The sequence below is a fragment of the Phyllobates terribilis genome, unplaced genomic scaffold, assembly GCF_046119375.1.
Source record: "Phyllobates terribilis strain yellow unplaced genomic scaffold, ASM4611937v1 Scaffold_1__5_contigs__length_1240528914, whole genome shotgun sequence".
Taxonomy (NCBI): Eukaryota; Metazoa; Chordata; class Amphibia; order Anura; family Dendrobatidae; genus Phyllobates; species Phyllobates terribilis.
In genome coordinates this window covers 704,162,163-704,188,742 of record NW_027362761.1, presented here as the reverse complement: position 1 = coordinate 704,188,742, position 26,580 = coordinate 704,162,163, and the positions used below count along the sequence as shown (strand labels likewise).

At 49.5% G+C, this 26,580-nt stretch overlaps 1 protein-coding gene across 1 annotated transcript in view; it reads right to left on the bottom strand.

Moving 5' to 3' along the window:
- UPF1 (UPF1 RNA helicase and ATPase) overlaps positions 1–26,580 on the bottom strand; it is a 132,368-nt gene that overhangs the window by 83,224 nt on the left and 22,564 nt on the right. The window contains exons 2-3 of the mRNA XM_073685945.1: positions 25,765–25,904; positions 9,621–9,710 (exon numbers count right to left, since the gene is read on the bottom strand). Of these exons, the coding sequence (XP_073542046.1) occupies positions 9,621–9,710; positions 25,765–25,904 (230 nt within the window). The remainder of the gene's footprint in view (positions 1–9,620; positions 9,711–25,764; positions 25,905–26,580) is intronic.

Below are 26,580 nucleotides of genomic sequence, written 5' to 3'. Positions count from 1 at the left end.
CAAAGATTATGGAGAGTGGTTCTAAAATTTCTTCTACGATCTCCTTCAGTACTCTGGGGTGTAATTCATCTGGACCTGGAGACTTGAACTCATTTATGTTAGCTAAATATTCCCTCACAATCTTTCTGTTTACAGATAACTTTGATTCCTCTATTCCTTTAAAAGGACAGTGAAGATCAGTTGATGTTACATTTTCTTTCTGAGAGAAAACTGATGCAAAATAGGAATTAAAAAGTTCGGCCTTCTCAACATCCTCTCTTACCATTTCTCCATTTTCATCCTGTAAAAATCCTATAGCATCTTTGACTTTTCTTTTACTTTTGACATACCCCCAAAATCCTTTTTTATTGCTTTTGACATCTCTTGCAAGCCTTAATTCATTGTCAGCTTTAGCTAACCTGATACGTGCCCTGCAGGATCTGCAGACTGCATTATAATCTTCTTTAGATATGCCTCCCTCTTTCCATTTAATAAACATTTCTCTTTCTTTCTTTTTAGCATGTGTTTAGGTTCTGTGTTCATCCATCCTGGTTTCCTTAAATGCTTCCCATTCTTCCTACTTTTCGGGATAGTTAACGATTGCGCTTTGAGAATCTCATTTTTAAAAATTTCCCATCCTTCCTGGACATTTTTGTCCTTAAGGACATCCAGCCATTGGATCCCTCCTATTCTCTTTCTGAGTCTCTTAAAATCTGCCTTTCTAAAATCTAACCTTGAAGTTTGAGTCTTCACATGTCTTCCTCCTCTAGTTATCCAAAATTCTATAATAGCATGATCGCTGCCTCCTAGGGTCCCAGCCACCTTTACCTCCTCAACCATTTCCTCCCTGTTTATAAGGATTAGATCCAAAGTAGCAGATCCCCTTGTTTTCTCCCCTACCTTTTGGAAGATAAAGTTGTCAGCAAGAGAGGATAAGAATTTTCTTGACCTGTTAGTTTTACTTGAGAGAGATTCCCAACAAATGTCTGGATAGTTGAAATCTCCCATGACCACTGCGTCATATTTTTTGGAGAACTTGGTCATCTGATACATAAAGAGTTCATCCATATCTTCAGCTTGCCCAGGTGGCCTGTAGTAAATGCCTACAATGGTGTCCTTTCCGTTGTTCTCTCCTTGTATTCTTACCCAAACAGTTTCCACAGAACTCCCAGTCTCTGAAGCTTCAATCTCTGTGCAGATATACGCTTTTCTAACATACAATGCGACACCTCCTCCTCGTTTATCAAGTCTGTTTCTTGCAAATAAGTTGTATCCTTTTAGCCTTTTATTCCAATCATGTGTATCGTCCCACCAAGTTTCAGTGATTCCAATGACATCATATTCCTTTTCCTGCATTAGTAGTTCCAATTCTCCTTGTTTGTTGCCCATGCTTTGTGCATTTGTATAAAAACATTTTAGTTTGTGATTGGTTTCTCTTCCTCCCATATTTTTATTATTTAAATTGTTTTGTCTTTGTTCTTCTTTTCCACTTCCAGTAGCAGAGATCTCAATAGTATTTGTCAGCTGTATGGCTTTTTCTGGCCTTTTGCTTCCCTTCCCACATTGTTCTAGTTTAAAGCTCTTCTGATGTGTAGCAAGGCGACTTCCAAATACATGTTTTCCAGTCTTCGTAAGGTGCACCCCATCTCTAGCAAGTAGTCCATCGTATAGGTAATTCATTCCGTGATCCAGAAATCCAAATCCTTGTTGACGGCACCATCGACGTAGCCAGTTGTTCACCTGTAGAATCTTATTCCACCTCATTGTTCCATGGCCATCCACTGGGAGGATGGATGAGAAGACCACCTGCGCTCCCAATTCTTTCACTTTCTTGCCTAAGTCTTCAAAGTCACTGCAGATGGTTTCCAGGTCCTTTCTTGCGGTGTCATTTGTCCCCACATGTATTAGCAGGAATGGGTAGTGATCTGTAGGTCTGAAGAGTCTTGATATCCTGTCAGACACATCTTTAATTTTTGCTCCTGGAAGACAGCACATTTCTCTTGAGGTTGTGTCTGGTCTGCAGATAGCGGCCTCTGTTCCTCTTAACAGGGAATCCCCCATGACCACCACTCTCCGTTTTTTCTTCACAACATTCTTCTTTCTCCATCCAGGAGGATTCTGAGGTTATTCATTGCTGGCAAAGTCTTATTTTGCTGTATTTCTTCATGGTTCTCCTGCGTGAGAGCCTGGTACTGGTTCCTGAGCAGTATGGGTGCTGACTGCCTCTCGATCCTCCTGCTTCTGTGGGTCACATGCTTCCATTCCTCTGTTTCGTCAGGTGCAGTTCGAATTTCTTCTCTTTCTGAATCATGAAGAGATAATTCTGCTCTGTCTAAGAACTCTTCACCTTCCTTAATGATTTTCAAGGTAGTTAACCTCTCTTCTAGATTTCGCAACTTTTCCTCCAACAGGGACACAAGCTTGCTTTTCTGGCATGTGAAGTTTGGCTTTTCCACTGGCAAGTCTGTGAACATGTAGCAGGATATGCAGCTCACCAAATGGCTCCTGGACTCTTCCATGTTCTTATTGTTAATGTTCTGAAAACAGTGAAAAAAGCTTAAAAAAAAGCTTCAAAATGGTTTACCGATGTCCTCTTTTCAGCTCCAACAGCCAAAATCCAGTGTTCTTTGAGCTCGCGGAGACTCTTCACTTACCCCAAAATGCAGTGGGAATATGCAAATTATCTCCTCAGGACTCCTCCCCTGGTTTTGGGATGGGATAACAAGCTTTTACTTCTCAGAACATGAGGTAAAGGAAAAAAACGCAGTCACTCAGTACTGCACCAGGAAGTAAGAACAAAAAGTACAAGAGAGACTTTTTTCTTTTACAATACAGTAAACAAGGAAACTTTACACACCATCGCCATCTACTATCAGATCAGTATAACATCCTCCTTCACACAAACAAAAGTCCACAACTGTTGTATATACCAACACCGTCAACATTTTCTGAAAGCTCAGGGCTCGCACCGCCAGGACACCCCATCCTTCCAACCTGGGGCCCGCAGCACTGCCCCATTCCTGCAGCTGCCGCCAGCCTCCTGCAGCAGCAACCCAGCCTCTTGTGACCCCCCACTCCACCGCCGCCCCTCCCCAGTAAGCTACATTCGGATTATAAAATGCACCCCCATTTTCCTCCCAAATTTGGCAGAAAAAAAGCGAGTCTCATAATCCGAAAATTACGATACATTTTTCATTGTGTTGCCACTTTCTGAGACCAATAACGTTTTCATTTTTCGGTCGATGAAGCTGTGTGAGGACTTATTTTTTGCGGGCCAAGATGACGTTTTTATTGGCAAAATTTTGGGATGGATATGACATTTTGATCGCTTGTTACAGCATTTTTTGTGGTGCTGAGGTGACAAAAAAAACACTGCTATTTTCCAGTTCTGAATTCTTTTTTGTTTACAGTGTTTATCAGGTTAATTAACTTTATATCTTGATTGGACTTTTATGGACTTGGCGATATCACTTTTTAATTTTTAATGCGGTAAAATGGGTTATTAGAACCTACAGGTTTTTTTATTTTTCTTTTTTTTACTGCATTTGTTGATCCTGTGATCCTCCGATTGATTATACTACGCACAGGAATACCACCGTATTGCTGTGTATAGTAAAAATCACTCTCTCCTTTTAAGCCCGGCCACAGGCAGGGTTTAAACAGATTCGTGAGGTCTTCAGCAGAACCCCTGCTGCCACAGCAACTGATCACATCACAGGGGCGCCAATGCACCACCTTGCCGGCACAATGTGAATGCAGCTGTTAAAAACTGACAGCGACATTTAACAGGTGAATAGTGGCAGGCAAAGCTCTGCTCCGTCCACAGTTGTTAGAGGCATTTAATGGCTGTGACCACCATTATCTGCCGGACTTGGGGAAGGCTCAGCCCATGAGCCAGCCCTGTACATGTACAGTGGATGTTGGTAAGGAATAAAGACTATTTGATGACAAAGATGGACATACACATTAGATAGCCGGTGGCTCAACGATTGTTTGACTGACATCTCTCTGGACTATCCCATATGCAGGAACGTTCAGCCAAAGGTTCATGAACTCTCTATGACTGAATGAGTTGGTGCCAGACCCCTCAGGCAGCTGCTTTTCTCCTGGATAACAATAGTATTGGTCACTGAATTCCAACAGACCGGAGTAAGTGCTACATTGCTGGAATCAGGATCTCTGCCCCTACATCATGCTACTCAGATGTAGTAGCAAAAACCTGGTGACAGATTCCCTTTAACATGGAGGTTTAGGCCTCTTTCACATGTGGGGAAAAAAAAATCAAATTGATTTTATTAGCGTTTGGTCAGTGTCCGTTTTAGGTGTTTGCCCTCACAAGCGTATTAAAATAAATAAAAACTAATAAATAATAATAATAATAATAATAATAACAATAACAATCTATCCCATTTTCATTCAGAAGAGATAGACGATTTTTCTCGCATGCCATCCGCATGTTGTCCATATGCAATCAGTTTTGTTTTTGTTTTTTTTTAGCAGCTATTAAAGGGGTTGTCCGGTCTAAACTGATAAGTCTGCATTCACTCTGTGCGTTGCAGTGGTTTGCCGCTTTCTGAGCTGGGATCGGTGGGTACGTATTCGTTCTGCATAATCCTGGCCAGAGCCCATCTCAGTACACTTATATTGAGCGAGATCACGTTCTGTCTAGTAACGCAGCTGTTCAGTGGGTGTGGCACCTTTCAATACAAGTGTATGGAGCGAGGCCACGTCCAATAGACGGGATCTGCCCAAGTGGATGCATAATGCGTACCTGTCGGTCCCAGCTCAGACACCAGCAAAATTTTGCAGCATCAAGCGCGTGCGCTGGGGTTAATTAATAAGTCTGCAGTCACCCAGTCCGCAAAAAAAAAAAAAAGAAAATGAGGGACATGTGAACAGATCCATAGACTATAACTGGTACGTGTTCTGTGAAAAAAAAAAAAACAGGACAGGTGTGAAGAACTGCACTTCGCAGGCCTGACTGACGTCACTAATACGTCGGGGGTCATGCGGTACGGTCTCCCCAATGTGATGCACCGCGTCACCTGGGGATACGCAATGTCAGCTCGGCACAGTTTTACACAGATACTGTCCATACGGGGAAAAAGGAGGCACGGGGAAGTAAGAGGGTGGCTTTGGTGCTGGCAGCCACATGGGAGGGGTGGGGTGCCAGCTGTTTCCGGTTTCTTTTAACATGATACATGGCGTGACCTCACTTAGAAGACAATAAGAGACACAGCCTTGCAAGAGCAATTAACCCCTTGGTCTGTCACTCCCTTTCCCATCCCCAGGATGGTCTTAGTTTCCCTCTCCTCGGGTCTGGTAAACAAAACTCCAAAACCTATGATGGATCATCTCAAAGGAAGATCTTAGGGAGGCGGTTTTGGAGCCATGGGATCCGACCGGGCCCCCATTACGCATGGAGACCAAACTTTGCTTCGCTAACTGGCTTGTACTAGCCCTTCTACGCATCTCCCCATTCCAGGGTACAAGAATGGGTCGAGACCCTGGCGGGCGTTTGGTCCGTTTCGGAGATCTCGAAAACGTAACCGGTATACTGCCAGGGCAGAAGATAACCCCATAACTCCTTATGTCAAAGGTGGGACATCTTTTATCTGCCAAGGGCCATTTGAATATTTATACCATCCTATGAGGGCCGTACAAATTGCGCTCCAACTCCGTAAATGCTAAGGCTGAAACTGGTGTCAGGACATAATCTTTCATTGCATGCGCTTCAAGGTTCAGTAGTGAACACTGCGTGCGCATGCTCACAGCGTAACAAGAAATTAATTGGCTGGTGGTCAGCAAAATACAGCTGTCGGCCCAAGCACTGCAGTCCCCAGGATTCTGCCCAGGGACCAGATAAAAGGTCACCAAGAGCCGTAAACGACCACGGAGCCTGAGGCTCCCCATCCCTGCCTTATGGAATTATGGCCCCATATGTCTGTGGGGTGGGGGATCTTTGAAGCTGTTAACCAGCTAGGCTGCTGGGGGGGGGGGGGGGGGGGGGGCGGTGAGTTTTTCCACTTAGAGCGTTTGAAGCTGGACCACTAATTGAGCCAGGTATTCTGTCTACTCTTCACACTTTGAAGGAGACCTATAATCTCAGACCACCGGATAGGATACAGTCGATTGGCATGAAATTATATCCCTCATATTCTTCTCAACAGGTACGTGAGAAACAGACATCTGAATGAGGCCTTAGTCATAATCGCTCCAGATTTTGCATTCGGGAGGGGCCAGTTATAAGGTTTTAGTTATTTTAAAGGTGTTTTCCAAGTTTAAGAGAAAATATAACTGCACTGTGAAATGCTAAGAATAGGAAGTTTAGAAAATTAGAACTGCATTACTGCCATGGAAAATGGGTAAGCACTGCATTGCGTAACGTAAGCCAAGTACCTTCTTTTTACTGTAATTTCTCTATAGCAATATTGCAATTCCAGTCTTCCATACATACATAATGTAGCATTTACCTATTTTCTATGGCAGTAATGAAGTTCCAGTTTTCTAAATTTACTGTTCTTAGCATTTCAGAGTGCAGTTATGTTTTCTCTTAGAATTCTTGTCTTAGATATTACCTGTACACACTAGTTTGGATGTGCTGGTCAGTTTTTCTGTGGTTTCCAAGCTTAAGATATTCATGTAGTAATCTTAGGACATGTCCTCAAAATCAGATCAGTGAGGGCCAATGACTCTGCACTCCCACGGCTTTTACCTCCAGCTAAGTGTAAATGGGGAATAGAGCTGGAAGACAGTCTAGGAGCTGTTCTCAGGCATGTCTGCTCTGCTACTATTGAGGTGAATAGAAGTGGAGCTGCAGTACAAGGGACAGCAACTAAAAGGTGTACAGCACTGCACTGTTCCGTTCATGTCTGGCTGCATTCAAAGCTGAAAATCGTTGATAGACATTCGACAGGGGTGTTGGATGTTGGACCCCACTGATCTGATACTGCGGACATATCCTAAGAATAAGTCATCAATCTCTTAAAGGGAATCTGTCACCCCCTGGGAGTTATCAGACCTCTACTATGGGCACACAGGTTATAGAAAAGTAAATCTTTACTTACCTGTATGGCCCATAGTAGAGGTCTGATTACAGAGAAAAGGGTTTTTATAAACTCAGTTTTGCACAGGCTTGGCGTCTGGGGAACGGGAAGAAATCCCTGCCTATCTGTTCATTATTCCCCTAAATCCCCGCCTATGTGCTTATTATTCCCCTAAATCCCCGCCTATGTGCTTATTATTCCCCTAAATCCCCGCCTATGTGCTTATTATTCCCCTAAATCCCCGCCTATGTGCTTATTATTCCCCTAAATCCCCGCCTATGTTCTTATTATTCCCCTAAATCCCCGCCTATGTGCTTATTATTCCCCTAAATCCCCGCCTATGTGCTTATTATTCCCCTAAATCCCCGCCTATGTGCTTATTATTCACCTAAATCCCCGCCTATGTGCTTATTATTCCCCTAAATCCCCGCCTATGTGCTTATTATTCCCCTAAATCCCCGCCTATGTTCTTATTATTCCCCTAAATCCCCGCCTATGTTCTTATTATTCCCCTAAATCCCCGCCTATGTGCTTATTATTCCCCTAAATCCCCGCCTATGTGCTTATTATTCCCCTAAATCCCCGCCTATGTGCTTATTATTCCCCTAAATCCCTGCCTATATGCTTAGTTACCATATCCCGTCCCCTGCACTGTGCTCCCTGACTCCCTGGGCATGTGCAGAGTGCCGCTCACAGAGTGCTTTTTGCATATTGCCTAAGCGATCATTTATATCTATATACATTGTCTTGGTCCCACATGTAGGTTGCTGCTTACATTGATATATTTATATTTCATTACCCAGGGATGTATTATACCATTTGTTGTTTTTTGTCTTTTTTTTTTTTTTTTTTTTAAAGTGTTTTTAACTCCATTGTCCTTGTGCTCAATAAACTTTTTGTATTACTTACGGTTATACCAGGTGTGCACATCTTTATGCGGTGCTTTTCTTTGTCTCTTATACAGTTCCTTCTCACCACATGATGTTGCATCCTATAGTATCAATTTCATATTAGTATTGCGCCCCCTCCCTTCTCTCTGATACTATGGGGGAGTGCAGTTTTGCAATTATTTTCTCATGGCGATTCGTCACGAGAAAACAAGTGCAGCATGATGCGAGTAACTCCGATATTCGGATCACACACCCCCATACAAGTATATGGGCGAGTGTGAAACATCAGGCTGCACTTGGATGCATCCCAGTGCAGTCTGATGTACATGCAGAGACATTGGATGGATTACGTTCTCCACACCTGTGCTGCGATTCTCTCATGCAGGAGAATCGGATCACACTAAGCTGACACTCGGATATCATTAGCATAATCAGCCTGATTCTCTGGCATGAGAGAACATACTTTAAGGGTAGGCTCACACTGAGGTATCATTTAGAGTGAACTTCTCTGTTTCTGCTTCTATATTCCTTTTACCTTTATCATTTATAAAAATCAAAATCAAGGTACTCTTTAAGCAAAGACGTTCTTCTACTTGGACACTTGGAGTTTTATTATTGGGATCACCGTGAAAGAGGTTTCAACTCTGTGCAGGCTCCAAGCAAAGTTATGTTTAGGTATTTCCAGTTCTTCTAGCTGTCTGCAACCTTGCAGTGTGAAAACTGCTGAAAGACTAACTATTAAAGGGGTACCCTCCAGGGAGATAATTTTTTGTACTGTCCCTGCCCTCATACACTATAAAAATGAGATGGTCCTTACAGTTATATGATCTTTTAAACCCTTGTAATTTTGTGTGACAGCATCTGCTCCTCACTGCTCCCCTCTCTCGTCTGGGTCATTACATCATACACCAGGTGCTGCTCCCCCCTGGAAGGAACAGCCAGCCTGAGAAAAGGGAGTGAGGCCACTCACCTGTTATCTGCAGAGAAACAGCTATTAGACTGGCTGATAACAGCGGGGAGCTGCACAATGCTGTAATGTCCCAGACAGAGGGGTGAGCAGTGAAAAGCAGCTCCTGTCACACCAGCCCCCCTGATAATATCGGTCTGCAGTTCATGTGAGGGGGCACGTCAGGGACATGGCCTGCTCCCAAGCTTCTAGAGGCAGCCCCCTGATAATGTCTCATTCACAGGGCTACTAGAAGATGTGAGCAGGCCACGCCCCCTCACTTCAGACAGGGAGACACTATCAGGGGGCTGGTGTGACAGGAGCTGCTTTTCACTGCACTGCCCACCCCTCTGTCTAGGACACTACAGCAGTGTGCAGCTCCCCGCTGTTATCAGCCAGTCTCCTGATAATAGCTGTTTCTCTGCATAGAACAATGGGAGTGTCCACACCCCCTCTTCTCAGGCTGGCTGTCCCTTACAGGGGTAAGCTGAATACTTGTGTGTGATGTAATGACCCAGACAGGAGGAGGGGGCAGTGAGGGAACAGATTCTGTCACAGTGAATAACAAGTATTATAAAGATCATAAAACTGCACACCTCATCTTTATAGTGTATGAGGGCAGGAACAGTACAGAAAAATGTAATCTCCCCAAAGTACTCCTTACGTACTAAAATAAGAAAAGAATGTTTCTATGATTTCCAAGGACAATGAAATGAAAAGTATGAAAATCAGATAGACAAATTATAATTTGTCACATACCTGCCAGAGGTGTTCCCACGTCCATTGCAGAACCATTTTTTACTTGTGTTGCAGTAGACCACACAAGCAGGGTCATGAATGCCACAATAGCTAGATAAGAAAAGAAATGTAGTATATTAAAATGTCTGATTTGCTTCAGAGTTAGATTTCCTTTAATTGTAATACATCAGGAGAAATTTACCTAACTAAACCTAAATGGTACCCATCATATCAGGTAATGTTTCAGAAAAAGTGTGTGTGTTCTCTCCCCTTTGCGGGCTCCAATTCTAAACAATGTGGGGATGTGCACATGTTAAGCATTGGAAGCAGAAATATCTGCATCTCTTGATAGGAAAAACACTGGAAAATAGGTGCATTTTTTGTTGCTGATTTTTACCCCATTCATTAGTATGAGTGAAATCTGGACAGAATTGACATATTGCAGAATAAAATCTGCACGGAACAAAAAAAAAAAAAAAAAAGCGTGTGCATGAGACTCCAGGGTTCTCATTCACTTGGCGAGAACTAGGAAACACTTCAGGTTTTGTGACAAATCTGTTCAGAAAAAAAGCAACAAAAACACAAAACTGCAATGTGTGCACAGCCCATTAGACAGGACAGCTCACTAGTCCCTCCTTTAAAAAAGGTCCACAGCCAAAAAAGTAATTTCTCACTTTCTCTAATTTTCCAATGTATTTGAGAAGGGTTTTTATATTTTGGAAGAAATTCCTAGAAGAATGTGCATGTACAGGTGCATCTCACAAAATTAGAATATCATCAAAAAGTTAATTTATTTCAGTTCTTCAATCCAAAAAGTGAAACTCATTATATAGAGTCATTATAAACAGAGTGATCTATTTCAAGTGTTTATTTCTGTTAATGTTGATGATTATGGCTTACAGCCAATGAAAACACAAAAGTCATTATCTCAGTAAATTAAAATAATTAACAAAAACACCTGCAAAGACTTCCGAAGCTTTTAAAAAGGTCCCTTAGTCTGTTTCAGTAGGCTCCACAATCATGGGGAAGACGGCTGACTTGACAGATGTCCAGAAGGCAGTCATTGACACACTCCACAAGGTCCCAGAGTTCCAATTTTCATTTGGAAATCAAGGTCCCAGAGTCTGGAGGAAGAGTGGAGAGGCCACAATCCAAGCTGCTTGAGGTCTAGTGTTAAGTTTCCACAATCAGTGATGGTTTGGGGAGCCATGCCATCTGCTGGGTTTTATCAAGACCAAAGTCAGCGCAGCCACCTACTAGGAAATTTTAGAGCACTTCATGCTTCCCTCTGCCGACAAGCTTTTTGGAGATGGAGATTTCATTCTCCAGCAGGACTTGGCACCTGTCCACACTGCCAAAAGTACCAATACCTGGTTTAAAAGACGGATTTTGGCAAGACCTTACCTGTAAAATCCTTTTCAGCGAAGGAAGGGAGACACAGATCCATTACTAGTGGGTAGGCGGAGCCCCACAGGATAGTTCACCTCAGATTAGAAAAAGTGACGACCGGCCCCTCCAGCTTAGGCTCCTCCTACTCCATGTCCTTCAGTCCGTACACAAGCTAAGGAAGAGCAGACAACACCAGCGGAACAACAACCCCTTCCGAAAATTCAGAAATGCGAGAGAACAGGTTATGCATATAACAGGAAAAAAAAAAAAAAAACACACAGTCCCAGGCACTACTCACTGGACCTGACAACTGCGATGAGCTGGCAATGCTGGAACAGAGCCCTAGCGCGCCGACCCCAGCCCAGATGACCGCCATCAGAGAGGAGTCGCGCCGCATCTGGAAAACAATAATACACTTCTGCCATGGGAGGGTGCTGTGTCTCCCTTCCTTCCTTCGCTGAAAAGGATTTTACAGGTAAGGTCTTACCAAAATCCGTCTTTCAGCAGCAGAAGGGAAGGAAGATAGACACAGATCCATTACTAGTGGGACGTCCCAAAGCAGTCCAGAACTCAAGGGTGGGAAACAGTGGCAGAATCGCCAACACCCCAACAACATAGTTAAGCGTGCAACAAGCGCCAAAACTAGATAAAGAGAAAACCCAAACCACCGCCGCCTGCAGGACCCTGCGTCCCAAGGCCGCATCGGCGGAAGCACTCACGTCCACTTTATAAAATTTTGTAAAAGTGTGAACGGAGTGCCAGGTAGCCGCCCGGCAGAGCTGCGCTGCCGAGGTCCCCTGATGAAAAGCCCACGACGAACCAACAGCTCTCGTGGAATGAGCTCGAACCTTAACCGGACAAGGCTCGGCCTTGAGCCGGTACGCTTCCAGGATAGCCGAACGTATCCACCGAGCTATAGTGTCCTTGGAGGCCCGCTAACCACGCCGACGACCAGCAGGAATCACAAAAAGAGTCCGACTTCCGAAACCCTTGCGTGATTGAAAGATAGAACTTCAAATCCCGCACCAAATCCAACGAGTGCAAGGCTCGCTCCTTTGGACTTTTCGGATTCGGACAGAGGGAGGGCAACACGATGTCCTGATTGACGTGGAAATGCGACACCACTTTAGGCAGAAAATCGCCACGGGTACGAAGCACCACGCGATCCGGGTGGAACTCCAGAAAAGGGGGCGAGCAAGACAGTGCCGCCAACTCAGAAACCCTTCTCAAGGAGGTGACTGCCACCAGGAAGGCCACCTTCCAAGAAAGCAAGTAAAGCGTAGCTGAATCCATAGGCTCAAACGGCCCATGCTGAAGAGCCTCCAAGACTAGTGTGACACCCCAGGGGTCTGGTTGCCACAGTGATAGAGATATTACGTCTGAGAGCAGGTGGGAGGTCTCTTGGTCAGGAATCCTATGCATGCCACACCTCCTGCACAGTCCTGGGAGGGGAAGAACTTCCCCTATATAAAACTGGGGCTGAGGCAGGGTTAGTGAGTAGAGAAGAAGTAGAGACAGAGAAAAGAAGCAAATATAGGAACAGAACATCAGGAGCTCTGTGGGAGCAGTGTTACAAGGAGTCAGGGGCTGGCAGCTGCAGAGCTCGCCCTGACTGAGAAGATTTCTTACCGGACCCGGAGTCCGAGGCTGTGGGGACTAACTCCTACCCAGCAGCAGAATCCGTCAGGCAGGGGATTCCAGGTCCTCTGGCCAATAAACGCGAAGGCACGGTCACACGCATGGGACCAGCACCGCCGTCGTGGAGCGGAAGCTACTAGAAGGCCCCGAGTCACCGGCCATACGGGTGAGCACCACACGGTACACTGAGGGACGTGGGCTACTTATACCCGCCTCTAGCAAGGTAGCCAGAAGAGTACAGTTAGTTTGGGAGGCCTACAACTCCGCCTGGCCAGGGGAGATCCCATCTGCTCAAGGACTGACCAGGCCCCAATCGCTAGCCAGTACTCCGGGAGGGTCTATCTTTGTCACCAGTAAAGACCCTGAACTACACCGTACCGTCTCCGAGTGGTTCCTGCTACCCCCATCATCCACGTCGGCTGCCCTGAGGCCATACCCCTCCCGTTGGGGGCTATACTATCACGCTGCACAATCCTACCACCGGCCTCAGCGGTCTGCCCTGCAGCAGCAGCTCCTTAGCTGTACTCAACGGGTGGCGTAGTCGTCCAACATCTACCGCTGATACATCGCCGCTCAGTTTGACTCCCTGGGCACGGACCGGGTCACCGCCACGAGACTACAACCCTCAACAGATCCGGCTCCGGGTAAGCTCCCGCGTGCGCAACGCAGCGCGACACAGGCCCAGGGGCGCGTCAACTTTTGGCGTAGTCGGCAGGATTTCGTGCCCGCAACCACCGGGTACTGCGTGCCTGAAAAAGACTGTTCAAACTTACCTGTGGTGAAGATTCCCGCCATCCGGCGCCATCTTCAGCCTTCTTCCCGCCATCGGTGAAGATTCCCGCCATCCGGCGCCATTTTCAGCCTTCTTCCCGCCTTCCGTGGAGTTTTCCCGCCGTTGGACGCCATCTTGAAGACGTCGCGCGGGAAGAAGAGGGGCGTGGACTCCGAAAGCGCGCGAGAACTGAAGCCCCGCCTCACGTCCAGACGTCGCGTAAGGTCCTGGAAGGAGCCCAGCAGACGCCGACGTCACAGGAGCGCGACGGAAGGTCCTCAACCCTGACGATCTACTGCGGAGCCGCGGCCTACGGAAGAGGATCATCGCAAGGTAGGCCACGGTCCACTAGGGGGGAGGAGGATGTCGGATACGGAGGAGAGCTTCACTGCCTCAACCCCCGCCAGCGCCACCGCTGCTGCAGTCATGCCTTTCACCATGCCCTATATCCCGGGAGCGGCCTGGCTACCCCAGTACTCAGGGGAGTCACATACCCTGCATGACTTTAGAGAAAAGCTGGATAGCCTCTTCCAGGTGTACCCCCTCACAGAAGAGCAAAAAGTGAGCATCCTGGTGGCCCAATTAACTGGGGCAGCCCAAAGGGAGGTAAAGTCCTGGCCACCTGGGGGGAGGACTATCGCAGGGATACTAACCCGGCTGAGGGACACCTTTGATACCCGCACCTCAGCCGAGATCAAGCTTAGATTCTACGGGTGCAAGCAGCGAGCACACGAGAGTATAAGGGACTATGCCCTGAACCTACAAGAGGCCCTGAGAGCCATTAAGCAGACCGACCCTGACGGCGTGGGAGACGAGGACAGGCTGTTGACTGAACAATTTATAGAGGGTTTATATTGCAATGCCCACCGAACCCAGTTGCGGGCAATGGCCTTACAGGACCCTCATCTGGGATTTGCACAGTTCAAGGACAGAGCCATCCGGGTGCTCCGAGAACCGGCACCAGGTGGCGTTGTGACCCACAGACGCCCCACTACCACTTACCACCAGGAGGCGGCACCCTTGTCGGCAGGGCCTGTGGGAGCTGATGCGCAGGCTTTGAACAATGACCCGGCTCCAGACCTGCACCATCAGGTCCAAGAGCTAGCTAAAAGCGTTGCTGCGCTAACCCGAACTGTGCAGTCTTTACAGGTTTCCACTCCAGGGAAGATCCAGCTGGCATCCGGACCGGAGGACATCCCGTGGCGTCGACCAAGGAGGACCCCACCGGCCAGAGGGAGACTCAGCGACCGATACAACGAGGACGGACGACCCATCTGCCGCCGCTGCAATCAACCCGGACATATGGCAAGGTACTGTCCTTTAAACTGGCACAACCTAGGGTAGAGGGCCAACCCCTAGGAAAAAGATCATCAGGCCCATCGAACTGGCGCGACAAATATGTGGGAGGACGTCCAGTCTTGCCTGTGGTACTGGATGGCATTCCTATGAGTGCCCTACTGGACACCGAGTCACAGGTCACCACCGCTCTTCAAGCAGTACTGGAATGACTCGGATATTACCCGCTACCCTGACGACGACTTGAGTATCATCGCCAGCAATGGTCAGCCCATGCCACAGATCGGATTTAAAGAGGTGACCATTAAAATTGGTAGAGTTGAACTGGCAGCACAGGGACTGATCATTGTAGACATTGACAAACACGAGAGTCACCCAAAGATAACTCTAGGAACTAATGTAATTGAAAATTGTCTTGCAGAGGTGATTTTCCTTTTACAGCAGGTTGCCAAGAACGCCAGCTCCGGCGAGCAGCGAGTGCTCCAAAAAGAGATCCGGGCACTGATGCGACGGCAACAGGTGGAACTCTCCGGCAGTGAGATTGGTAGCGTGAGAATGTGTGACCCTTTCCCTATTGCCATGCCCCCAAAAAGTGAAATGATGATATGGTGCCGGGCAGCTATTGGTCTGAGAGGTAGAGATTACCAGGCAATGGTAGAACCAGTTTACTCAGACAGTAGGCCCACCATCTTGACAGCACGGGGGGTGGTTAATGTACGCCATGGGAGGGTGCCCGTTCGCATAATCAATATCGGGAAGAGGGAAGTGTACCTGCCCCGGTATGCCACGCTAGCCAAATTATATACCATTAACCAAAATGCTATACAATCTGTGGAACCCTTGCCTCCATCTCACCCGGAGGAAGGTAACGGCTCTAAGAAAACAATGGAGGACTGGTGTCAGCAACTACATTTGGGTACTGACTCCACTCCCTCACACCAGAAACAGGGAGTCTATCGGGTGGTTCAAGAGTACGAGAGAGTGTTTAGTAAACACCCGTTAGACTTCGGGCGAGTCAAGGGGGTAGAACACCACATCCCCACGGGAGACCATCCTCCCATAAAAGAGAGGTATCGACCCGTACCCCCTGCACACTACCAACACGCCAAGGGGATGCTTAGAGACATGAAGGAGGCTGGGGTGATCAGGGATAGCTGTAGCCCCTGGGCAGCTCCACTAGTCTTGGTCAAAAAGAAAGACAACACCATGAGGATGTGTGTAGATTACCGGAAAATCAACCGTATCACACACAAGGATGCGTACCCCTTACCAAGGATAGAGGAGTCTTTGGCTGCTTTAAGATCTGCTAACTTCTTCTCTACCTTGGATCTCACTAGTGGGTACTGGCAGGTTCCTGTAGCAGAGGCGGACCGGGAGAAGACCGCATTCACCACCCCGATGGGACTTAGCGAGTTTACCTGTATGCGGTTCGGACTCTGCAACGCACCAGGAACCTTCCAACGATTAATGGAGTGCTGTCTGGGCCACAGAAACTTCGAGACGGTCCTGTTGTACCTGGACGATGTCATCGTATATTCTAAGACTTATGAGGACCACCTGAAACACCTGGCGGAAGTGTTCGAAGCTCTGGCAAGCTACGGCCTAAAGGTGAAACCCTCCAAGTGTCACCTCCTGAAACCAAAGGTGCAGTACCTGGGACACGTGGTGAGCGCTGACGGAGTGGCTCCCGACCCTGATAAGATCACCGCAATTAAGGAATGGCCAAGTCCCTCCAGTGTAAAGGAAGTGCGGCAGTTCCTCGGGTTGGTAGGCTACTACCGCAGGTTCATCCCCGGTTTCACCAAAAAGGCAGCTCCTATGCAGGACCCCCTGATAGGCCAGTCCCGGAAGGCCAAGAACCAGAAGCCGCCCTTCAGATGGGAGAAGTTGGAAGAAGAGTCCTTCCGCCAGCTGAAGATGGCCCTCACGGGGGATGAAATCCTGGCGTACCCGGATTACAGCCAGACCTTTATCCTCTACACCGACGCAAGTAACATCGGGCTAGGAGCCGTGTTGTCCCAGATCCAGCAGGGGAAGGAGCGAGTAATCGCTTACGCCAGCCGAAAACTGCGACCCACCGAAAGAAACCCTGAGAATTACAGCTCATTTAAGCTAGAGTTCCTGGCAGTGGTGTGGGCAGTCACCGAACGCTTTAAGCACTACCTCGCTTCTTCCCGGTTCGTCGTGTACACGGATAACAACCCGTTGACACACCTGGACACGGCAAGACTCAGTGCCCTAGAGCAGAGATGGATGGCCCGCCTGTCCAACTACGAGTTCACCATCAAATACCGGGCAGGACGCTCCAATACCAACGCGGACGCCCTGTCCAGGATGCCAAACCTACCGGACGTAGGAGAAGATCCAGAGGGACTGGAAGAAGTCGAACTCCCCGCGTTTCACAGTCATGGGACTATCCAGTATTCCCATCGGGTAAGGAGTAAGCAAGGCGCTACGCTTAACCCCTTACCTCACTACAACTGGGCGGAAACGCAAGACAGTGACCCTGCCGTCCGGCTGGTGAAGGAGATGCTGACTCGGCCAGAGGCTCGCCTTGACCCAAACGCTCCGGAGGAAGCCAAGCAACTGTGGGCAGAAAAGAGTAGACTGTTCCTTTACAAGGGGAAGTTGTGCCGCAGGATGGTTAACTCCCGGACGCATGAACTAATCTGGCAAGTAGTGGTGCCACGACGAGACGCAGCCATGGTGATGGAGGCATACAACGATGGAGCTGGGCATTTCGGATGGAAGAAGCTGGAGTTCCTGCTGCGCGGGCGGTTCCATTGGGTAGGCATGAGGGGAACCATCGAGAGGTGGTGCAGAGACTGTGGCCCGTGCAACCTGAGGAGGAAGGACCGTGCCAGCCAGAAGACTCCCCTGCAGTCCATCGTCACCCGGCAGCCGTTGGAACTGGTAGCCTTGGATCATGTAAAACTGACTCCAAGCAGAAGTGGCTACGTCTACGCGTTAACCATCGTGGATCATTACTCCCGGTTCTTGGTTGTCGTCCCCGTCAAGGACTTAACGGCTCAAACAGCAGCTAGAGCCTTCCAGCAGCACTTCTGCCGTCCACACGGGTACCCGGACCAAGTGCTGACGGACCAGGGACCTGCCTTTGAAGCAGAGGTCTTCCAGGAATTCTGCAATCTGTATGGCTGCCAGAAGATAAGGACGACACCCTATCATCCGCAAACTAATGGACTTTGTGAGAAAATGAACCAGGTGGTAATGGATCTTCTGAAAACGTTGCCCCTGGAAGAACGCAGTCTGTGGCCTGAGAAGCTGCCCGATCTGGTGGACCTATACTACCACATCCCGGTAGGTTCCACCAACTGTACCCCGGCTTACCTAATGAGGGCGAGACCTGGTAAGTTACCTGTTGACCTGGAAATGGGAGTCCTGACACCCGAGGACACTTCACCAGAAGCAGACTGGGACACAGAGAGGCAGCAGCAGTACCGGAAAGTACAGGAGAGCGTGGAGCGAAGTCTCTGTCAGGCTAGGGAGAGACCAGAGAAAACTTACAACCAGTATGCTCCCGCTGTTCCCCTGGTGTCCGGAGAGCAGGTCTTGAAGAGGAAAAGACGGCTCCACAAGTTGGACGACCAGTGGGAGAAGGACCCGTACACCGTACTGCCCTCAAGCCACGAGAACCCGAAGGTCTGTACCATCAGTAAAGACGAAGGGGAGACCACAGCCATTGTATCCCGGGATCACCTGAAGAAGTGTCCTGAACAGCTACGGAACCCTGAAGAGGAACAAGAAGACCATCGACCCGTAGAGGAAAGGGAAGATATGGTTAGTACTGTGCTCGGAGACTTCCCTCGGTCTTGGACTCAAGTCAATGGTGCAGTTGTGGTACCCGTACTCACCTTCCTCCAACCAGCATCCCAAGCACCTACGGAGCAACAGGTAGAGCTGGAAGAACAGCCGGTCCAGGAGGCAGAAGACCCCACACCAGCAGATCAGGAGGATCAACCCTCTGCTTGCAGTGAGCCTGCCATATCCCTAGTGAGCCAAAGGGCCCATAGACAGCTGCCCAATTTACCCTTGACAGCTCCTACACCCTGTAGTTCAGGGCCAGACAGTCAGCTCCGTAGGTCCACTAGGGCCACTAGAGGCCAGTTACCCGCACGTTGGAGGATTTGAAGTGTATAAATTGTTTTATTTGTGGTTACCTGTTTTTCTTGTTGCTTGTGTATAATTATGTGTTTCTAGTTGTTTATAGGAGTCTTTGGTGGATTTACCGGGAATCCTGTGTACATAGTTGGAGCGTAACCCAGGACGGACTAAAGACTGTTAAGGACTCGGGGCAGGACAGACCCCTACCTGGTTACGTCTCCCTGTTTTGGTGAAATGGACACCTTGCTTTTCTTCAAAACTGCACCCGGTTGCGGACACGCCGTAACCATCTTTATGTGTTTTTCTTATTGTATTATTATTGTTATACCTTGTTATGTTTTTCTAAAAATATGTTTAGTCCCGGAGTACTAAATTTCACTAGGGGGGAATGTGACACCCCAGGGGTCTGGTTGCCACAGTGATAGAGATATTACGTCTGAGAGCAGGTGGGAGGTCTCTTGGTCAGGAATCCTATGCATGCCACACCTCCTGCACAGTCCTGGGAGGGGAAGAACTTCCCCTATATAAAACTGGGGCTGAGGCAGGGTTAGTGAGTAGAGAAGAAGTAGAGACAGAGAAAAGAAGCAAATATAGGAACAGAACATCAGGAGCTCTGTGGGAGCAGTGTTACAAGGAGTCAGGGGCTGGCAGCTGCAGAGCTCGCCCTGACTGAGAAGATTTCTTACCGGACCCGGAGTCCGAGGCTGTGGGGACTAACTCCTACCCAGCAGCAGAATCCGTCAGGCAGGGGATTCCAGGTCCTCTGGCCAAGAAACCCGAAGGCACGGTCACACGCATGGGACCAGCACCGCCGTCGTAGAGCGGAAGCTACTAGAAGGCCCCGAGTCACCGGCCATACGGGTGAGCACCACACGGTACACTGAGGGACGTGGGCTACTTATACCCGCCTCTAGCAAGGTAGCCAGAAGAGTACAGTTAGTTTGGGAGGCCTACAACTCCGCCTGGCCAGGGGAGATCCCATCTGCTCAAGGACTGACCAGGCCCCAATCGCTAGCCAGTACTCCGGGAGGGTCTATCTTTGTCACCAGTAAAGACCCTGAACTACACCGTACCGTCTCCGAGTGGTTCCTGCTACCCCCATCATCCACGTCGGCTGCCCTGAGGCCATACCCCTCCCGTTGGGGGCTATACTATCACGCTGCACAATCCTACCACCAGCCTCAGCGGTCTGCCCTGCAGCAGCAGCTCCTTAGCTGTACTCAACGGGTGGCGTAGTCGTCCAACATCTACCGCTGATACATCGCCGCTCAGTTTGACTCCCTGGGCATGGACCGGGTCACCGCCACGAGACTACAACCCTCAACAGATCCGGCTCCGGGTAAGCTCCCGCGTGCGCAACGCAGCGCGACACAGGCCCAGGGGCGCGTCACTAGATTGAGCCGCCAAGGAGCCACAAACGCCCTCCGAGGCGGAAACTGACGTGCAACCCCGCGAAAAAACGAGAGCACATCCCTGCGCGAGGCAATAGCCTTCCGAAAAAGTACGGATAGTGCAGATACCTGACCCCGCAAGGTACCAACCGCCAGACCCTTGGCCAAACCACATTGCAGAAAAGCCAAGAAGTTGGGAATGGAAAAAACGCTCGGGTTCCTTGACGATCCAGAACACCATGAATAGAAGGCCTCCCAAGTTCTGTGATAAATCCTAGTCGTAGCTGGACCTCTGGCCGCCCGCAAGGTGGCAATGACCTCGGCCGAAAACCCACGACGGGTCAATATCTCGGTCTCAAGAGCCACGCCGTCAAACGAAGAGACTTCAGGTCCGGATGACGAATGGGCCCTTGGGTTAACAGGTCCGGGCAAAGAGGCAGTGGAAACGGAGGCGCCGCCAGAAGAGACACCAGCGTTGAATACCACGCCCTCCGCAGCCAATCCGGCGCCACCAAAATTGCCGGAATTCGTTCGAGTTTGATACGCCGGACCACCAGAGGAAGTAAGGATACCGGTGGAAACATGTAGATAAGCTTGAACTGGTCCCACGGGGCCACTAGAGCATCTACCGCCACAGCCTCTGGGTCCCTGTACCTGGACATGAACGTCGGAATCCTGGCATTCAGCCTGGATGCCATCAAGTCCACCTGGGGAGTCCCCCAACGGGAGCACAGCAGTGCAAAAACATCCGGATGAAGACTCCATTCTCCGTGATCCACCTGCTCGCGACTGAGGAAGTCCGCCGTGATATTCAGCACTCCTGGGATGTGAATCGCGGAGATGGCTGGAACCCTGGACTCGGCCCATACCAGGATCGGCGAGACCTCCATCACGAGTCTGGAACTCCTCGTCCCGCCCTGATGGTTGATATACGCGACCGCTGTCGCATTGTCTGTCTGAATCCGGACCGGCAGTCCGCTCAAGGGGACCGTCCAATGTCGGAGGCAGAGAAAAATCGCTCTCAACTCCAGGATGTTGATTGGCAGAGACGACTCCTCTGACGACCAGACCCCCTGAACCCAGAGATCGTTCCAAACCCCCCCCCCCCCCCAGCCAGTCAGGCTGGCATCGGTGGTAATGACCGACCACCGTGGGAGGAAGAAGGATTTCCCCAGGGATAAAGCCTCCGGACGTAACCACCATCCAAGAGACTCTCGCACCCTGCGGGAGATACTGACACAGCGATCTAGCGAAGCCGGCGATCGATCCCAACGGGTCAGAATAAGATTTTGGAGACCCCGGGAATGAAATTGTGCAAACGGTACCGCTTCCATTGCCGCCACCATCAGACCCAGAAGGCGCATACACTTCCGAAGGGACATCGCCATCGCCGACCTCATATCCTGGACATGGTTTGTCCGGAGGCAGGGACACCACTGCCCGTACCGTGTCGAAATGCATCCCCAAGAACAGAATTGACTGCGACGGCTCCAATGACGACTTCCTCCAATTGACCAGCCACCCGAAGTCCTCCAGGTGCTGAAGGGAGAGATTGCGAGCTGTCACCGCCTCCTCGGCTGTGGGCGACACAATTAACAGGTCGTCCAGGTAGGGGAGAATCGTAACTCCTTGCCTTCGAAGGAGCGCCATGAGTGGCGCCAGAATTTTTGTAAAAACCCTGGGCGCCAAGGCCAACTCGAATGGTAGGGCCACAAACTGGTAATGGGCCTGACCTATGGCGAAACGCAGGAAGCGCTGGTGAGCCCTGCCGATAGGGACACGCAAATAGGCGTCGCGGATGTCGATCGACACCAAGAAATCGTACTGCGACAGGGCCGCCACGACAGGGCGAAGAGACTCCATACGGAATTTCCGGGTCCGGACATGAACATTCAATTCTTTGAGGTCCAGAATGGGGCGAAACTTGTCCTCCTTTTTGGGGACCACAAAAAGGGAGTAAAACCCCCTTCCCCGGCGGAACCAGAACCACCACACCCTGCTGCAGAAGAGAGTCGACCTCCCGCAGCAGTGCGGCAGCCAGCTTGGGCTTGGACGGGAAGCGAGACTGACGAAACCTGTCCCAGTGTCGAGAATGAAACTATGAAATAGCCTGCCGACATAACCCGCGTTACCCAGGCGTCCGATACGTGGGACGCCCAAATCGACCCGAACTGAAGCAGACGACCTCCCACCCGAGAGCCCTCGAGAGGGTTCCTGGCGTCAGTCCGCCTTAGCGGGCTTTTTGTCCCGTTTGTCCTGACGGAAATGTTGTTTCCAGGGTGTACGGGATTTCTGGGTGGTCTTCTTTCCGGAAGACGAGGGACGACCCGATCTCCAAGAGGGCTGACCGAACCGTCCCCTGGGCCGAAAGGACTGACGACCACTACCGGCACTTGACTTGCAAGACGTAGAAGAAGCTGCTTTTCTCTGAGGCAAAGCCGAATCCTTGGCCTTGGCAATCAGCTCCGTGAGGTCCGAACCAAAAAGCTGACCGCCCTTGTATGCCAGACTCAACAAACCTTGTTTGGATACCGCGTCTCCAGTCCACTGTTTAAGCCACAGTGCTCTTCTGACTGTGACGGCCGAGGATTGAACCCTGGACAGAACCGAAGTAGTATCCAGCACTGCGTCCTTGCCATATCGGGCCGTCTCTTCCAACAGCTGGAAGAGCCTTTCCACCTGAGACAGCGGAGACCCATCTTGCCACGCCGTCCGCAGCTGATCCAACCACCGCAGAGAAGCCTCACTAGCCCACATGGCCCCCAAGGCCGCTCGGAATCCATGACCCGCGGCCTCGTAGATGGACTTCGCCGCTAACTCCGTCCTTCTGTCTAGCGGGTCCTGTAGACTCGCCTTCCCTTTAACAGGAAGCAAAGAGGATTTGCTCAGCTGAGACAATGGCACGTCCACTTCAGGCGAGGGGACCCAATTAGCGATAGTCTCCGAGGAGCAGGGTTACAGGGCATCAAAAAACAGCATCCCCTGGAAGCGTTTATCCGGACACAGGCGTTCCTTCTCCACCGCCTCGATAAGTTCATCGTGCGCCAGCAGCGTCGAACGAGCCCGACGCGACTCCTGATACAGCCGGGCCGACTTGCCAGGGCGCCTCGTCACCTCTTCAGACAGCTGTAAAGCTTCCCGCATAGCCCCAATAAAAGCATCCACGCGGCCCGAAAGCGAAGCGGAGCGACCCTGCCGATCCTCTTCATCAGAATCGGAAATCTCACCATCAGAGTCTGTCGGTGATTCCGAAACCTCCGACGCACTGCGCGGAGGAGACGGCGCCACCACAGGCCTGTGGCGCTTCTTGCCTCGTGATGTCGTTTGGGACTTAGCTGATACCCAATGACCCAGGAGGTCCGACAGACTGTCAATGGAGCGAGTGAGCGCTTCCACTTTAACATCACTGAGACCCCCGACCAGTGTCGAACCTGACTCCATCGAAGACCCCGGCGTATCAGATAGGCGTGACCGATCCTGAAGAGGACCGGGAGAGAGGTCCACGCCCCCTGGTCCCTGATCAGACATGTCCCCACACAGTTGCGAGCGTCGCAGATAAGGCGGTAATAACCCCTTACAATGGGTACAGTAACCGAGGAAGTGTGATCCCGCTACCACAGCCTGTTCCTCGCAAAAAAATCACCAAGCACTGAAGGGTTAAAGCTCCTCCAGAGGGAGAGAGCTACCCCAGCTGCCTGCAGAGCAAAAGTTAACCTAACAGACTAGGGAGATGCGCGCTCTGATCCCAGAAGCGGGCACTCCAGAACAGGTTAACTGCCTTGATGAGGCCAGACCCCTGAGAAGGGGTTAATGCTGCTGACCACACAATACCCCTTTGCCTTAAAAGGACAGAGGTGTGGGGTCCCAGGGCCTCCTCAGCAGGGAGATAGCAGCGCCGAATATAGCACACCCTGTCTGCCTTAACAGGCCAGCAGTAAGGTGCTCTGCGCTGCAATAGTGAGCAAACGGAACCTTCTGCTTTAAAAGGCAGAAGTGACTCACCAGCTGGCCGCGATGACTGCTCTTCTCTGGGGAGGTGTAGAGAGCGGGGAGCAGGGAGCAGGAGGCGCTGCACGTGGAAATGGACGCCGGCCGAAGGACCCAGGAGAAGAAGGGGCTGGGTCAGCTCCAGCGCGCGCTTTCCGAGCGCTTCCTGTTTGAGGATAAGTGACAGGGAGCAGAGAAGCGCGAAGCCACGCCCCCCGCCGTCACACACCAACAGAGCCCGCGCTTCCCCGTCCCTGCTAGCAGAGATCTCCAAACGCCGAATGCAGCGGTGATATCCTGTAACGGACAAAACTGCAGTCACCACATGTACAGTAAGAGCAGCGGCCGCAGCAGCCGCTGAAGCACTCAGAACTGATGAGCACTTACCCAGCTGAGCGCCACAGGGACCCCCAGGGATGCGTGGCGCCGTGGCCCTTTGCTCCCCCTCACGGCAGAGCGCGCAGGAACCCCAAGAAGCGGTGTGCGTCTCCGCCAGGGAGCGCCCTGTATCCCCCGGGGCCGGCAGGCTTCTGCAGGGACCTCCTTAGGGGGTACGCAGATCCGCCAGGGGAGGGACAGGGGTCCCAGCAGCGCCGAGACCCCCTGAGACCTCTAGACCACGGGGGGGTCCAGGTCTCCGGGAATGTAAAATAAAAAATTCGTCTGAGGAGCTGCAAAGGCAGCGACTATCCTCTGCAACCTCAAATTTAAAACTGAAGGACATGGAGTAGGAGGAGCCTAAGCTGGAGGGGCCGGTCGTCACTTTTTCTAATCTGAGGTGAACTATCCTGTGGGGCTCTGCCTACCCACTAGTAATGGATCTGTGTCTCCCTTCCTTCCCTTCTGCTGCTGTAAACAACAGTATCACTGAGCTTGATTGGCCAGCAAACTCGCCTGACCTTAACCCCATAGAGAATCTATGGGGTATTGTCAAGAGGAAGATGAGACACCAGACCCAACAATGCAAACGAGCTGAAGGCTGCTATCAAAGCAACCTGGGCTTCCATAACACCTCAGCAGTGCTACAGGCTGATCGCCTCCATGCCACGCCGCATTGATGCAGTAAGTGATGCAAAAGGAGCCCCGACCAAGTATTGAGGGCATTTACAGAATATACATTTCAGTAGGCCAACATTTCGGATTTTAAAAAACATTTTTCAAGCTGTTATAAAGTATTCTAATTTACTGAGATAATGACTTTAGTGTTTTCATTGGCTGTAAGCCATAATCATCAACATTAACAGAAATAAACACTTGAAATAGATCACTCTGTTTGTAATGACTATATAATATATGAGTTTCACTTTTTGGATTGAAGAACTGAAATAAATTTACTTTTTGATGATATTCCAATTTAGTGAGATGCACGTGTAACAGACATAACATGTGTTAAACCCACACATAGAAGTTATCAATTTACAAAAATAAGTGAATAAAAAGGCTAAATAAAAAAATACATGGAATCTAATTGCATCCTTAAAATTGAAAAGCATAGTCAGTGTTAACAGCAGAGACCAAACAGGCATGTTCCTAAATCAGGTGATGTAGTTAGAGAATACAGTAAACCTACCTGCAGGCATGCACTGGAAGATCCTTGGTGTAATAGGTGTCTTCTTCATCTTCCTCAAAGTTCAGCTCACCCAGCAACTGACTTGTTTTTCCCACTCCATCATCCACCCCATTCTGTAATATACCATCTGGGCCATTAACCTACAAGAAATTTGGACATATTAACAATTAAGAAGTCTTCATATAACTATGCACATGTAATTTATTATTGAGCCCTTTCTCAAATGGACAATATACAAACACCTGGTAACCGTCTACAGGAGCCACATACTACAAACCCTATTCACACAGAGGAGATCTGTTACAGAACATAGTTGGTTAGCCTGATGACCTTAATTAGAATGGAGGAGTTAACTCACTACTTTACCAGTACATTCACATAGGTTTTCCACAGCAAGTCTGTGCACGGAAACCTGCTGCACATTACAAAACCCGCACAATGGATGAGATTATGACATTTCATCCACGTGCTGCAGGAAAAGTCTGCAATACAATTTTATAACGTAACAACTGAAAAAGGCAAAAATTCTGCAGCGTTTGTGCAAACAGATGTGATTTCTTTTTTAAGTAAATCTGTCAGCAGTTTTTTTCCATTTAATCTTAGAACAGTATAAAATCGGGCAAGCCTGATTCCAGTGATGTATCACTTAGTTTACTGAGTTCAGTAGTTGGGACAGTTTTTAGATGTAGGATGAAGCAGAGCTGAGAACGCAAATCCCGCCCATACCAGGCTCGGTATATACATTGTATAGTGACAAGAGAGCTGCGTATCAGAGGTGGGGTTGTGGTAGGACCAGCTAGTTCCAGCAATGACAAT